A 15,221-nucleotide genomic window follows, 5' to 3' on the forward strand; every position below is an offset into this window, starting at 1 on the left:
TAAATGTTATTCAAATAAGTATCCTGAAGGTAAGCTGTATTGTTCGTCTGTAATAATTTATGTTAAAAATGTCCATAAAACACTGCTAGGCTGTGTAGTCCTGTATGTTGGACTCAAATTCAGATTAAAATTAGAAGCAAATCCTGCTTAGAACATGCAGAAGTTCCAAATGTGTAGTCCCTATTTTGCCACAAAATCTTGAATTTCTTGTTTTACTTTGAGGCAGTCTAGTGAAGTCAATTTACTGCCTTTTGCCAAATGAACCTTGGTCAAATTACCCAGTAGTTAACAGTAGAGTTGGTTAGTTTCTGTAACAGTGTGGACTGAACTGTTTCCTGCTCTCCTCTGGTCCTACACATGTGCCTGTGTCTGACCGCGCTGGGAGGTAGTAGTGTTACAGCAGTTTGCAGCTGGGCTCAAATGATGCAGTAGTTCAGTGTCTTTCTTGGGGTCATTTCTTTGGACCATTCTTTCACTTCTCTAATTTAACGGACATACAACAAAAAAGTCCAGAGTTTCCCAAGGTTTTGTGTGTTGGTTTTATCTGAATAACACTTGTCTCTGCACCTGAATGAAGAACAGGTTTCCTACTGCACCCCACTGCTGTCTACAAGATGAGATACTGAAGTAAACTCAAGTTCAATCTAAATCAGAAGGAGGTCAGGTTAGCAGTAAAAATAGTCAGTGCTGACCCATGTTTATTTTGAAGATTCTTTATTTTTTTTTTTACCCTTCTTTACTTTCACAGCTCACAATCTACAGGTTATGTCTGCTCCACTTCTGTCTTTACCAGAAGCATTCAAGAATGACAGGGTGGGATTACATGTCTTTAAACAATCTTGGATCATAACATTTGTGAATGTCAAGATTAGAAGTATTACTTGTACAGTTCTAGGCAAGTGCTGTTCTTTCCAATGGGACCTTGCTCAAATATCAAGCTTATCTTCTCCTGTTCAGGTTATTGCAATGCACTTTATTTGGAGTGGCCCTACAGGAGCACTTCATGTGCTTTAGGCCATATCTGTTGGCATGAAATAGGAATCTTTCTTCATTTGGTTTCTCTCAATATATTTTATGGGTGCTCAGCACTGGCTGTTCAGGCTTTGGGTTTTTGGGGTTTTGACTGGTATACGCTTTTTTATATATGTAAGAATAGTAAACCCGAATTATGTAATCCTTGTCTCTTGGACACACTTATCTCAAATCCATCACAGGAATAGTGGTTCTGTCATTCATAGTGAAAATATTAAGATATTTTATGTCTGTGAAGCTAGAGCTATCAGAAAGAATACTCAGGTTTTAATAGCTTAAGGTCATACTGGAGTTCTTACAAATTTGTACAGGCCTCTGAGCAGGTAACATGCAGGGAAAAGTGAGTACTTTCTTTTTAATTTACAAGTAAAAATAGGCACTGTCTAAAAACATGTTGTTAGAACTTCAGTAGTATTATCAGGATCGAGAAGGATATTTTCTGTTCAGATAAGTTTGATGTAGCAAAAAACTTGCTAATAATTGTTACGAGTGTTTTATGTAGCATCTTTCCTCTCATGTATGACTTTAATATTTTCAGCTGTTTTTGTCATCAAGAGCTCGAGGATACAGCTATGTCTGCCAGACTGTGGATTATTCAGATAATGTTTATGAAGTTAGGGTGAGTATATCTTTTTTTGTATTTGTATATGAATGTGTGTAATGTATAGCACTATGTGATGGTTTAAGTCTTGGCTGAAAATAGTCCTTCTGGAGTTCTGCTGTCAGCCTATGACTGTATCTCATTATATTCTCACAGGCCACCTCAGGTATGACTACATTGCACGTAGCAGGTATAAGCAAAGTGCATTAAGTGTATCTGCATTAACTTTCACGTGACTGCTAGAAGCAAGGATGGTCTTAAAGATACCATCCTTGGCTTCATCTGCAGTTGTACAATCCAGGATAAACTTTGTATGCATACCTTGGTTCCTAGACCATGTTGAAGTTTACAATACCAGGCTAACCGCAGTAAAGGTGTGGTGTTCTAGCTTGATCAAAGCAAGTAAGATTTGTCAGCGTGTACTGTGGTTGCACTTAACTCATACTGTTGAGGCAACTTTTTGTCTCCTTTACCCATGTTTGGCTTCCTGAGGTTTTGCTGGCTTCTGGCAGTATGTTTCATTGTAGAAGCTCGGATTTCAAATATGTGGCTTTTGGAAAGCATTCAAATTAAAATCAAAGTGCCTATGCTTGATAATCTCCACAGTGCTGTTGGTTAGCTCACGTACTAAAGCTTATCTTTCGACAGAGCTGACACTTGAGAATCTCTTAGCTTTTCTTGCAAGTTTCACATACAGATTAGAACATGTTCTTGAAAATGCAATGAAAGTGTCTTATAGTCTAAATACATTTAATATTCATAGCACATTTCAAAATGGTGTTCATGGGTAGTATTACTCAAAACTTATGCATGTGGCAGGGGTGGTGGTGAGAAGAATAGATTTGATTCTTACACATTATGTATAATGTCTGATATTGCAGAAAAACTATGGATTTTTTTGCCTCATGGTAGTCAGCTGTCTTTCACCTTCACCAATACTGTTCACTCGCTATTTCTATCATTAGAATACTTCTGTTAATAATTTTGTTTAAAAAACAAAAAAAAAAAACAACCAAAAGCTATCCAAGTGTAACCCTCCAGAGGGTGGGGTTGTTTTTTTTTCAATAGATCAGCAAAATAAAATATTGTAATCAGCTGGATGACACTGAGGACTGGTGTGGCATATATTGAAGGAATTATTATATTAGTGAAGCATAAGATGTAATAACATTTAATACGTGAAAATTCTGTTTCACAGACTCACTTTTAGATGCACTTATTTGTGGGATGCTGTGGAGTGTTCAGACCTGCTCAAAACAATTATCTCCTGGTTTGTTTGTTATGACAAACAAAGCCCTATTATACAATGAAATAAAGTAAAAACGACCTGCACAATGTATTTATTGCATGTGGTATGTCCAGAAAAGAAAGGTTGCTTTAGCAATGTCTACTCTTCAGACTTCCTGACTTTTTTCATTTTTTTTGCAAACTTGTGGTTCCTCATAAACTGTGTTTATAAAGTTTTAAGTTGTAACATACTCGGTTTGCATCTGAGAGAATTGAGGAAGCATGGAAAATTGAATTATCTCAAAATGTTGCAGCAACTGCATAGTATGTTATACGTACTATATCATATATACCTGTATCATATGCATACTGTATCCTATATATAGATGGGTATATATCATATATATACCCATCTACCCTGGTAGTTCTTTGGAATGAATTCACAGGTTAGGCAAATAAGTTTCAAGTAGAAAAAAACACCTTGTACCTTGTCTGACTAAAGAGTCTGGGATACGTTTCTGGTATGTGTTACAGTGTATCATGCCCCATGTTTAGGAGGTGTGTTGTTGAGTTTTGGTCCTGTAGAACTGAAAAAAACACCCAAACCTGCTCAAGATCCCTTAATCATCATTTTTGTAATATAAATCTGCAAAAGCTATTTTAAAATGCTTTGTAATACTCCTTTGGAAATTCCAGTATTTGGAGTGAACAATTTCCTGACTCTGTCTAACTTAAAGCATGTTAGTGTCTGTGAGTAGTTACTTTTCGCCCCTGCTCGTGTTTGCGTGTCCTTGTTTCCCAGGTCAAGGTTCATCTAGTGTTTCTGGAGAACTGTGAATTAGGATCTGGAACTCTATGAATTAGTTCCTGCTTTTAAGTGTGCTGACTGCAATCATAAAGCTGAGCTATGGTTGCCTTCTGTATTGTAATTGTAATCTGCATTGTTTGTATTTGTCTAGGGCATGAGTAGTTCCTTTTTTATGAAATAAATAATAATTTACTCCTGTGAAAAGAGAACTTTACTTAACAAAGTAGACTTCATGGTCCTGTAAGCAAAATTTTTAGCTGAAGCATGGAAAAGAGTTCTTTTTAAAAGCCACTTAGTTTTTATGTAACAGTTAACTCCTAAGTAGTACCTGTCCCCTCAAACCCCTTCCAACCTGAAATGAGGAAGGAGGATGCAGGAATGGAGGCCCATCTTAAAACAAGCCTCTGTTCAAAAACCCTACAGCAGGGAGAGGTCATGGAATTGGAGCTCTTATTGAACCCCTTAATCCTAGGCTGTAATGTAATCTTTCTGTGCCATCTGGTGTTTTAACAGACTTAGATTGGTGGCTATGAAAAGTGCCAGAAAAGGTGTGGTTGTGACTAGCATTATTCATTTCAGGAATGTCCCTTTCAATGTATAATTTCTTTTAAGCTAAGTCTTTTTCTTTCATGCTTTGCCCAAAGAAGGGCTACAGGTTAGGTCCTAATTTTTTATGCTTCGCAGAAGGTTAATAGTAACATCTCTTCCTGACATATTTTACATATTGGTGTATTTTCTGTTTTATTTCTGTCTGCCAGTGATTGCATGCATGACCTCAGGCAAATGACCTAACATCTGTTTCATTTTTTTCAGAATCTATAAGCTAATGATCAAAACATCTGCATACATCATTGAGAATACTGAAATAGATCATCAGTGCACAAAACCTATCAAGTTTGAGAATAAATGACAGTAACACTAAATTATAGGAAGACAGCAAAAGAGCTATCAGGCAAAAAACTATACAGGAACACAAAAATCAATTGATATAATCCTGCAAAGAGATGTAGACTATTTTTAAGTGATGTGAAGCATTTTAATCAAAAGTTCAACTGATTTTAATCCATGGGCTGTAATTGCATTCTGCGAAAAGCAGGTAGAATTCAAAAGAGAAGGAAGCGTATGAAATTACTTGTCCAGGAACGTACTGTAGCAATATGAGAAGGAGTAATGAGTTCAGATTTAAACAGGGGGAGTTCAGGTCAGAAGTTCTTTACTATGAGGGTGGTGAGGCACTGGAACAGGCTGAAATGGTAAACCCCTGGCAGTGTTCAAGGCCAGGTTGGACAGAGCCTTGGGTGACATGGTCTAGGGTGAAGCATCCCTGCACATGTCAGGGGGTTGTAAGTAGATGATCTTAAGGTCCTTTCCAGCCCTAACCATTCTATGATTCTGTGATATGGTGAATCTGTGGCAGCTTGGCCATAAAACATACGGGATTTTGTTGGATTTTTCTCCACTTACATTTTTGCTATATGTTGTACAGTAAATTGGCTATTTGCTTGGTGGCTATTTGGCTCATTGTTCCATTTAACAAAATGCACATCAGCTTTATAAGAGAGTTTAGAAAGTTTTCTTGTAAATGACCTATTGATTCTTTAAAAGTTTCTCAGAAGGAAGGATCTTCAAAGAGCTTTGGTACTGTAGTACTGGCTTGTTGTTTAATGGATACAGTCCAGAGTGTTTATTGTTAACTCATGAGAGGAAAAGATGCTTATCTTAATTTAAGAGATGCAGCTTTAGCAGCGATCTGTAAAAGATGCTGGGCTGTTATGCAAAATCCATGGGTGTGAGACAAAGTCTTGATATGGGTGTTATTAAATACCTGACTATCTGTCCCAGAGGCAGAACTGCACTGGATATTGAGCAACATCATATATATGGTCTTTGCAGATTGCCTGTGTCTTGGGAACTCCGAGATCTGTGGGAGTCACTTTTCTGTCATTAAGCCTCTCTCCAGTTTTGACACATAATTAGTATCTTTATATAAAAGAAAAAAAAGTCAAAATCTGCCTCTTCTCCCTGAAACCTGAAGTAGGGTAAATCATATCCAGAGAGCAAGAAGAGTATTCATTAATGGATGCAGAAAACTCTGCAGTTTGGCAACAGTAAGTTGTGCAGTCCCTTTGGGAAACTGCAGAGTCTGCAATGCAGATCTGCGGCGTTGTTTTGCTCCAATGCTGCTTTTTTGCTTCTGCTGTAATCTGTCTTAAAACATTCACCAGTCCAGAAATGGCTGTGACAAACTCACTCTTAGATGAGGCTCATTCATTTCTCACTGTTTTTTTAAGGTGGAGGGAAACACCATGCAGGGCTGTAGCATTACTCTGTACTGCTTGTTCCCTTGACTCCCCTTTCTCTCACTTGCCTAACAGTATGTATGTATTTGAGAAGGGAAGCTACTGTCTCCCCTGGGGACTGAGGGGGTGGCAGTGTTATTTCACACCATGTTAAGGTAAGGAAGTCTGATTTGCCATCAGATGAGTCCTGAAAGACCAGGCAAGCTTCTTACAAATAAGTGTGTTGTGACATTGCCTGCTGTCCTTGTCCTTTTTTCTCTTTCACTCTCTGTATGAGTCATGTGGGACATGTTCTGGTCCCACCCTTGTATAACAAGCTAGATGACTTATTATGCCAGGAACTAGACTACTTGTTATGCTTTGGGATCTGGAAGGGAGTCCCTACCGTCACCATACCCCCATATCATAGTATTAGCAAATTGCTGTGCAGAGCTTCTGGGCTTTACCTGGTACAACAATATCCTGATTTCAGCAGGAAGCTTGTTTATGTTGCATCTTGGGCAAGATTCACTGTGATGGGTGGATTAGGAAAAGGATGTTGGGTGTGTAGCATTACCCTGCTGGGTAGATGTGTTATATCTCTGCAGCTTGTGTGGATCCTATGGTCTCAGTCCTACTCCCCAGGTGGCACAGAGCCACTGGGAAATGTTGTTTTCCAGAGCGGATTACTGAGCATGCCAGAAACAGCTGAGGGGGAATATTGGTCTAAGGGAAGTGAAATCTATACCATACCAGCTTGTAAGTGATTTGGTATCTTCTCGCCCACATGCCTGTGGTGCTGAAAGAATGTTATACAAGGTTTCAACCCTTGCAACTTTGTTTTATCTTAATGTTTCTGCTGCTTCTGACCACATCAAAGTGTGTCCTCATTAGTAGCGAAAGCCCTGTGGTAGTCTTCCCGGCAAAGTTTAGGATAGCCGGTTAAGGCACACATTCTCTATTTAACTGGTAAACTGTTCAGAGATGGCAAAGTTTTTAATTATGTTAGCTCTTTTTTACGGTTGTGATTTGTGAGCAGTAGGTTCAGCATGATGCTTCCATGTCCAGACGAGGTGAATGGAGTATTGTTTTTGTTGTTCTCATACTGTCAGATGGTTGATGACTCCATCTCAACCTTTACCAGGATTTGGGGAAGGAAGAGGTAGCCTTCTCTTGAAGTCGATAGGTGAGAGAGCTTTATTCCATTCAGCTTGGAATCACTAAAACTTCTGCCTTGTCTTTTTCTCATTGCAGATAGCTGCTGCTTTATGGTGGTATTATGTCTCTAAAGGAATCGAATATTTGGATACAGTATTCTTCATCCTGAGGAAGAAATTTAACCAAATTAGTTTTCTTCATGTCTATCACCATTTTACCATGTTCACCTTGTGGTGGATTGGCATTAAGTGGGTTGCAGGTGGACAAGGTGAGTTCCCTTCTCCCATACCCTTTTGATTGGACACAGGGTTGAATTACTAAGTTCTTATAGACTTAAAGCTATAATATACAAAATCAATTAAATACTACTAAAGCAGTGCAATGGCTTCAGTGTGTAGTCTTCCTCTGTGAGAAACATGGGGAGGGAAAGATAACAGAGCAATAATCTAATGAAATGCGGTATTTTGGTTTGGTTTTTTGGTTTGGGTTCCTCATCAATTGCAAGCCTGAAGTTCTGTCTTCTGAATTATCCTTGTTCTCTGTGAAACAGAAGGATGAACGTGTCTTGTCTAACTTGAGATCTGCAGATACAGAGAACTGCAAAATCTAATTTTGGGCCACAATCTGTGTGCAAATATAATGAAGTTAATGGAGATGTTATTTTGGCATTGTATATGAGTTTGGGGTTTGCTTGCTTTCTTATAAAGAGGCACGTATAAAATTCTGAAACCTTCCCTTGAAGGTGAACCAATCCATCTGTCAACTTTTAAAACATAATGACACAAGTCTATAATTATCAACCTTTCTCATTTCCTCTCTTCCTTTCTAAAGCGGCCATTGAAGAATCTTATTGCGTTATATTTGTTACATCCTTCTGTGCCTGCATTGTACCCTTGTTCCAGTTGTTTTGCCTCTAAAGAGCTGAGAGTTCAGGAAAAATACCTGAGTTTGGGCCTGAGTTTGTAATGTACTTCGTAGGCTTAAGACACAGAAAATAACATGTAATGAACATCACACCAAACTAATATTTTGGGGTTTGCTTGGTTTTGGGTGTAGTCTTTTTTTTTCCCTCTAAAACATACTTATACTTACTGCATGGGGGGTTATGTTTTCATTTACTATAGTTAAATTGAACTGAGTGGTTGCTTATATGCAAAAGAAGAAATATTTAAAATGAGCATCTGTGTCTATCTTTGAATCTTTCCCAAGTAATCTGCAGGATGCAGGTCCTCAGCGAGATATTTCATGATCTTTATTGACTACTACACCCATACAATGTTTATTGGAGACTGGATGCTTACTTGTAGTCTTACTTAGAAACTCCCTCTATCCCTCTCCCTTGTTGCTTTTTCAGACATTTCATGCTAAATATCATCAGCTTTCAATACAACAGTTGCAACTGTTTCCAAATTTATTTCAGGTTTTGTTGTTCTTACACTACCTCTGAGTTTCTAGCCCCTGCAAAAGGGAAAGCAACTGTTGCTCTTCTGAATTTATGTAGCACTGGCCACAAATGTGGCTAGATTATGTTCTTCTGTGTTCTAGTTGTTTACATGTTGCTTACATAGACAGATCTGTTATAAACCAGACCCTATTATAACTAACTGGGGCTAGACCACATGGGCATCTGAGCTGTCTGATGTCAGCAGCTATTGTTTGCATTGCCCTAATCTTATATGGTAGAGCCTTTTGAGCCTCTCTGGCAGTATAATTTAACAAGATACAATTTGTTTCTGTTAAACGGCTGCTAGTCTGGACGGAGTAAAGAGATCTTAATGTGAATGAGAGCTGTCATTATTTTCAGCATGGATTATTCTGGAAAAAGTTACACATTTATGTATTTAAGGATGCTGGATATTTTAAGTCATAAATAAGGAAACCAAAGATGAGCACTTCAGCCAAACTCACTTGGCAATGCCCTTAAATGTCCTAGAACCACAAGTGAAGTTCTGCTTTGTATGGTTTGTTGTTTTGGTTTGTAGGTTGTGGGGTTTTTTTTGTTTCGGTTTATTTTTTGCCTATTTAATCAGACTTCCACATGAGTTTCTTGGCTTCTTGCTGAGAAGTGGACCATGTGCCTTTACGTTTAGTTTAAAAGATTAAAGTTCAGAACTTGATACTTTATATTTTACATTGTCAAATACAGCTTTTAATAATCCCCTAGCAAAACAATTCAGCTATGCTACAATAACTAATATGGAATCCATATGATTTATATCTGTTCAACAAAAATCTTATGAAAAGCTTTTGTATAAGTAGTTCCAGGAAAGATGTGATATACTAATTGCGTGAACAACTGTTTGTCTCAGCACATGTTGGCAGTCAGGTCTATACTATATTACTGAATACTTCGAAGATGGAATCCTAGCATGTCCTGTGCTTTATAACTTTTACTATCGCATCAATAATACAAGAAAAGACAACTTTTTTTCTTTCCCCAAAATTACGTTGCAATCTTCCCTTCTGTTTCTGGACAGCTTTTTTCGGAGCTCAGATGAATTCATTTATTCATGTTATTATGTACATGTATTATGGATTAGCTGCCTGTGGCCCTAAATTTCAAAAATACCTGTGGTGGAAACGATACTTGACCATATTGCAATTGGTAAGTAAAACTTTTCCCGTTATGTTAGAGGTATTGCCTCTGAATGGACTTCCATTTGCAGAGCTTTGGAACAGATGCTGCTTCTTTCGAAAGTTTCTTGCTGTCTGATACTCACAGCTCAAGTTAGAATACTTCCAGGAGATGGAATTATTTATTTAATTTCTCAAAAAATATGCAGCATAGAATTGTATAAGTGAAGCCTAGTATTACTCCACTGATTTTTTTTTCATCTGAATTGCAAAAAAATCGTTCAAAAGGTAGACAAAATCCAGATCTCTTAATGTCTTCTTGTTTTCCTATTATTGAAAACTGGTACCAGGTACTACAATAAATTTGATGTACCTGGTCAAGCATATGTGTGTGTGTGTGATATGACAGCCAATTACAGCTTCCCTACTGCCTCCCATTTTAACAGTGTTCATAGCTTAATGCATCAGTATGTATTGGTACAGTCAGACCTACAAAATATAGATAAACCTTTCTGATTCTATATTTTCTGTCTTCCAGGTGCAGTTCCATGTGACTATTGGCCACACAGCCTTGTCTATTTATATTGATTGTCCTTTCCCTAAGTGGATGCACTGGGGTGTAATTTTCTATGCTGTCACCTTCATTTTCCTGTTTGGTAACTTCTACTATCGGACATATAAGATGCCCAAGGAACCTGTAAAGAATGGCAAAATAGCAAATGGTGCTGTTGCGAATGGAGTAAGCAAACCAGAAAATAATGCAGTGGTGGAAAATGGAAAAAAGCAGAAAAAGGGAAAAGCAAAAGGAGAATAACTTGATCCAGGCCTTAACCGTTGTTGGCAGTGAGGAACCTCCAGTTTGGCTTATAAAAGAAAGAAAAACACTATCTGTACCAATTAACCTTAGGTTACTGAGGAGCTAGAACACAGATATTTTCATTATTTATGAAGATTGCTTTAAGAACAACACTAAAGTTGAATTTCTATTGTAATCATGTCATTACCATGCATATGGTCTCTGTAAACTTGTAGACTGCTGGTGTTGGTGAATGTAAGGAAGAATTGCAGTTGATTCCATGTTTAGCAGTCCAGAAGTTAATACTACCATTGATACAGGCAGTTTTGTTGGCACCCACATTTCTTTGGGGAAGGGAGGGGAAGGAAGTAGCGTTTGGATACTTGTGTTTTCTTTCCAGAAAATTATTAAATTTCAAACCATGACGTATTAAATTTCAAATTATTACGTATTATCTAACCAGAATGCGCAACTTTTCTTGTCCTCCTTCAAGAGTATCTTCGGACACATTATGTTTTATGTGCTGTCAGAACAGTGTTTGACTTTTCAGACATTACTTGATTTAATTGAGTGTCTGTTACAGTTTGGTTTGTTGTTTTTGTTTTGGTTTTCTTTTTTTTGTTTGTTTGGGGAGGGGGGTTTGGTTGTTTATTTCCTTTTTTTTTTCTTGTATGGAAATATACCTACCTCTTCATCTGCTGAAAAGAATATTGAGCATTAAATAACTGGTTTCTGAAATACGGAGTCCTCTCATATAAATATCAGTTAACACTAATTCAGGAGAAAATATGGCTTCCTGTGGGAGTAAAAGGGATTTTTGGCGCTATTGGTCAAGTCATCAAGAACTCTTTTCAATATAAACTTTAATTTTGTAGTGGTACTTTTAGTATAGCTAAGTGAAGAAAACATTTTAAGAATGTACAAATTTGAATGAGTACATCGTTTGAAGCAAGCAGTGAAAGTAGACCTGCTGCTCGTTGTCTGTGACCTGCTGAAACCTGTGGTGCTGACTGATACTGAATATGGTAAGATAATATTGTGGTGGAGAGAAAACAACATGTAGATCCTTGTAGAAGTGCTGTGTGTACGTGTAGTCATGCTAACTACAAGACAGTCACTTGGGAGAGAGAATCTGCTTAAAAAGTCTTAAATAACAGCAAACAAAATGTTGAAAATGCTACTACTGCTTGATACTCATCAAAACTGTATTTGCTTAGATTTTTGCAGACAAGGTATTGTTAGTAGTCAGGCCACCATTTTAATGTGAATGTCAGAGGTGGGCTTCTGAAACTATTCCCAAAATATTCACAGCTCTTTTCAACCTCATTGGCGATGTAATTGTGCTAATCATTTTTTAGTCAAAACTGCTAAAATAAGTAGAAGTCTTTCAGATGGCTTTTCATCTTACATGATACATTAATGGACTTCTTACTGTTCCCTTTGTGAAAAAAATATAGAAAGAGTTATTCTTGTAAATAATGTTTTCTGAGAGATGTGTCTCTGGCTGCTCAGCATGTAATGAGCATAAGACAGGGGTGGAATTGGTAAACATATCTGAACTCCAGCGTTCCTTGCTCCTCACTCCAAGAGCTGCATTGTTGCTGTCTAAATACATTCTTTCCAGCTCTAGTGAAAAACACATTCATAGTGACAAACTTGCATCCATCAAGTGACACTGTTGTTGCAATAAAAAAGTACATGGGGCTGTAGGTGTACAGTGTGTGACATGTTTCATAGTTCTTGCATCTTGATTATCCATGTCTGTTTATGATATGCAAACAGGTCACATCATCTGTCTCAGGTTTGTCTCGTCTCTATACAAACCCTGCCTAAACACAAAAACCAGGTCCCAGAAAAAAAAGTTTGGATATACTCTGTTGTATTCAGAAATAATTCCTAATGCTGGAGTTGATTCAGCTGGAAAGTAATTCATAATCACCACTACTGTAAATTTTATGGCAGAATATAGGATTGGGAAAAAATGCCTCTGCTGAATTGTAGTGCATGTGACCATTAAGTCTCCTGCCTACTCTATCTTGTGATTCTTCCAGCGTTTGTACTGATGGTTTTGAATTTGTATAAGTCTCTATTTATGTAGTGTGGTGTGGGGAAGAGGGATAGTGATCTGCACTTCCTTCTTAAACAAATGCCACTACCCTTAACCAAGCCAAAACGCTGTTTGACTGGGTGACTTTGGAATGGTTAAAGGAGCAAATAACTACAAAGCAAGCTAGCACACCTGCTACTCCAAGGTAATGGCTGGTATGAATACTCTTACCATACTGTAAATTCAGGGTAGCTTACCCCACCAATCAAAGGGTTGTTTCTTGCTATTTGCCATGGGATGTGGACAGCTAACTTGTATCATTCCTTGTATTGTGTTAAATTGGTTGCTCTTTCTTTCAATAAGCCAGATCAGATAAACTGGTACCCTTACAGTGGTCTAGCTCTGAAAGAGCACACTGATAAGTATTCCAGTACAGGTTCAACTATGTCTTTGCTGCACTTTGTAAAGTAAGAATCATGTCTTGCATGTTGGCAGATATTTAAACAACTGTAAGTCAGATCTTCTCTCCCCTCATCATGTGTGGAAACTGCTTGAAGCTGGTAACAGCTTGAACCTTATTGGCAGAACTTGGATAGAATCCTACCCTCAAACTCTGGAGCACTTGGTAACTTCCAAGAAAACAAATGCAACGACGCATTGTGTTACATATGCATCATGTTGTCTGGCCCTGTGGGGAAAATCAGTTGGAGAGATTGGCATTTCATGGAAAAAAAAAATCAGTTGTTAAATTGCTGGGACACTGCTGGTTTGAATCAATTTCTGCAATGTAGCTTTTCTGGGTCTATTTATTATATTTGATTGCTCACATGACCTGAGTCCCGTTTTGATCTTGAATATTATGGCCTTATTAAATATGCTTTTTTGTAGGCATTGTCTTGAGTGCAATATTTCTGTTTCTGACTATGCAGCCAGACTCAGAATACAGGGCTGAACTTGTACAGGTTTTTTTATTTTCCAAAATTTGAGACAATGATGCACATGACAGATGCTGCCAGATTCATCAAAGTCATCACTGAGTGCAAGGCACCTCAGGATTTTGTCATGAAAATAATAGAATATGAAATTTAAATCAAAAATATCTACTTTGCATGGGCTTTTTTGTTTTGCTTTCCAAAATTATTCCAGTTTATTTAAAACGGAAATTCAAACCATTTGGAACTTTTCTCTCTTTGCCAATGAAAGATAATTTTTTGCTAACAGTTCTGAAGCTCTTTCACCAGAGTCTTGTAATTATTTGATGCCATATAAGTAGTAGCATTTCATTTTGCCTCATCTCTAGCACTGAGAGTTGTTCGGTTCTTCTAGCACTTTGTAAGTGTAAAATAAATACAAAGTATGTATGTCTGTATATATACATGTACACATACGTTGTGTGTGTATATAACATATGGATTCTTAGCAGATTCTTTCAGTATGTGCAGTAGATTATATTTATTTAATGTGAAGTTGGCAGGAGCTGATAGAGCAGTTCCTACAGCTAGACCAGTAAAATGAAGCAGTTTTCATTGACCCATAGATCAAATATCAGTCTTGCAGACATAAATAGTGTCTGTCAGTTATTTTAGACATAGGATAGCAAACAATCCAAAGCTGTTTCTCCCAGTGTAATAAACACTTTGAGGCATCAGTTGTAAATTCTGAGGTAACTCAGAGGATCTGAGGAATTAGGCTGTTTTATAGTAGTGATCATTTTAGGGCACAGGATGAGTAAACATGCTCCAGGGAAGTCTTTGCAGTCATTGCAATCAAATTCTCTGACCAGAGCACTTTTTAAATAACTGTTTGTAGGTTCAAAGGCATGGCCTGTTTGATCACATGACCATTAACCACTTCCAGCTCTAAATCAGGAGAAAAGGATGAAGGCAAAATAAAAAAAGCTGCACATTTTTCTTTTCAGGTTAATTTTAGGGCATGAATCTTCAGAGTAAGCACTTGGCCTCCATCTGCTGGGGAGGCAGGTAAGAAAGGAGTAAATAGCTATTATGCTGGAAGGTCTCATTTCTGATATAGGCCATGAACACTTGCTAGCTCTTGAAAACTTGAGTAAAATTGTTCGTGGTGGATAAAGTTAAACATTGCATGAAGTTAGTGGGGAATGAGTGTCATAATGTTTAAACAGGTATTTAAAATGAGATTTGTTTCTGTTAACACTAAGGAAAAAGGGGAGCTTGTTAAGTATCTGAGTAGTCTATTTATCTTGGCTAGAAGTACAAACCCAACTTTGCACCTAAAACAAGTCACCCATTTGACATCTCATTGCTTTGCAGTCTGATAAGTCAGCCTCTTTGCTAGCGTAAGCAGTTGGAGCTCCATGGAAATCAGTGGGATGGTTCCCATTTACCTCAGCAGAGTATGTTTAACCCTAAAGAACAGAGAAAAGGCTTGCTCTCTGCCAATATCCCAGGGGGATGAGGGAAATGTATGGTTCAGGATGCTGCTTTTGCATAAGGTGTTCATGCATTTGTAAACAATAAAAATAAACGTTACTTTTTTTCATACTGTTTGAGTTTGGTTTTATACATTCCACAGAATGTCTTTTGTGTCCCATCTTGCTTCAAAATGTTTACTGATTTTACAGTGTTGAGCAGGTTGTGTTGATGTAATCTGTTATGCAGCCCAAAAGTTTGAGGCGGGGGGAGGGGGAAGTTTTTGTGGCACATTCTCCCATTTTAAGGTCA

General features: G+C 37.7%; 1 protein-coding gene across 1 annotated transcript in view; it reads left to right on the forward strand.

Annotated features, from left to right (window-relative positions):
• The window catches only part of ELOVL4 (ELOVL fatty acid elongase 4), a 30,061-nt gene extending 19,132 nt beyond the window's left edge, over positions 1–10,929 (forward strand). The window contains exons 3-6 of the mRNA XM_061358373.1: positions 1,571–1,651; positions 7,202–7,373; positions 9,583–9,710; positions 10,218–10,929. Coding sequence (XP_061214357.1) covers positions 1,571–1,651; positions 7,202–7,373; positions 9,583–9,710; positions 10,218–10,493 — 657 coding nt within the window. The 3' untranslated portion in view covers positions 10,494–10,929. The remainder of the gene's footprint in view (positions 1–1,570; positions 1,652–7,201; positions 7,374–9,582; positions 9,711–10,217) is intronic.
• Positions 10,930–15,221: the final 4,292 nt, after the last annotated feature.

The sequence above is a fragment of the Neopsephotus bourkii genome, unplaced genomic scaffold (genome assembly GCF_033783945.1).
Source record: "Neopsephotus bourkii isolate Nb327-2 ecotype Australia unplaced genomic scaffold, CSIRO-AGI_Nbou_v1 NB_941, whole genome shotgun sequence".
Lineage (NCBI taxonomy): Eukaryota > Metazoa > Chordata > Aves > Psittaciformes > Psittacidae > Neopsephotus > Neopsephotus bourkii.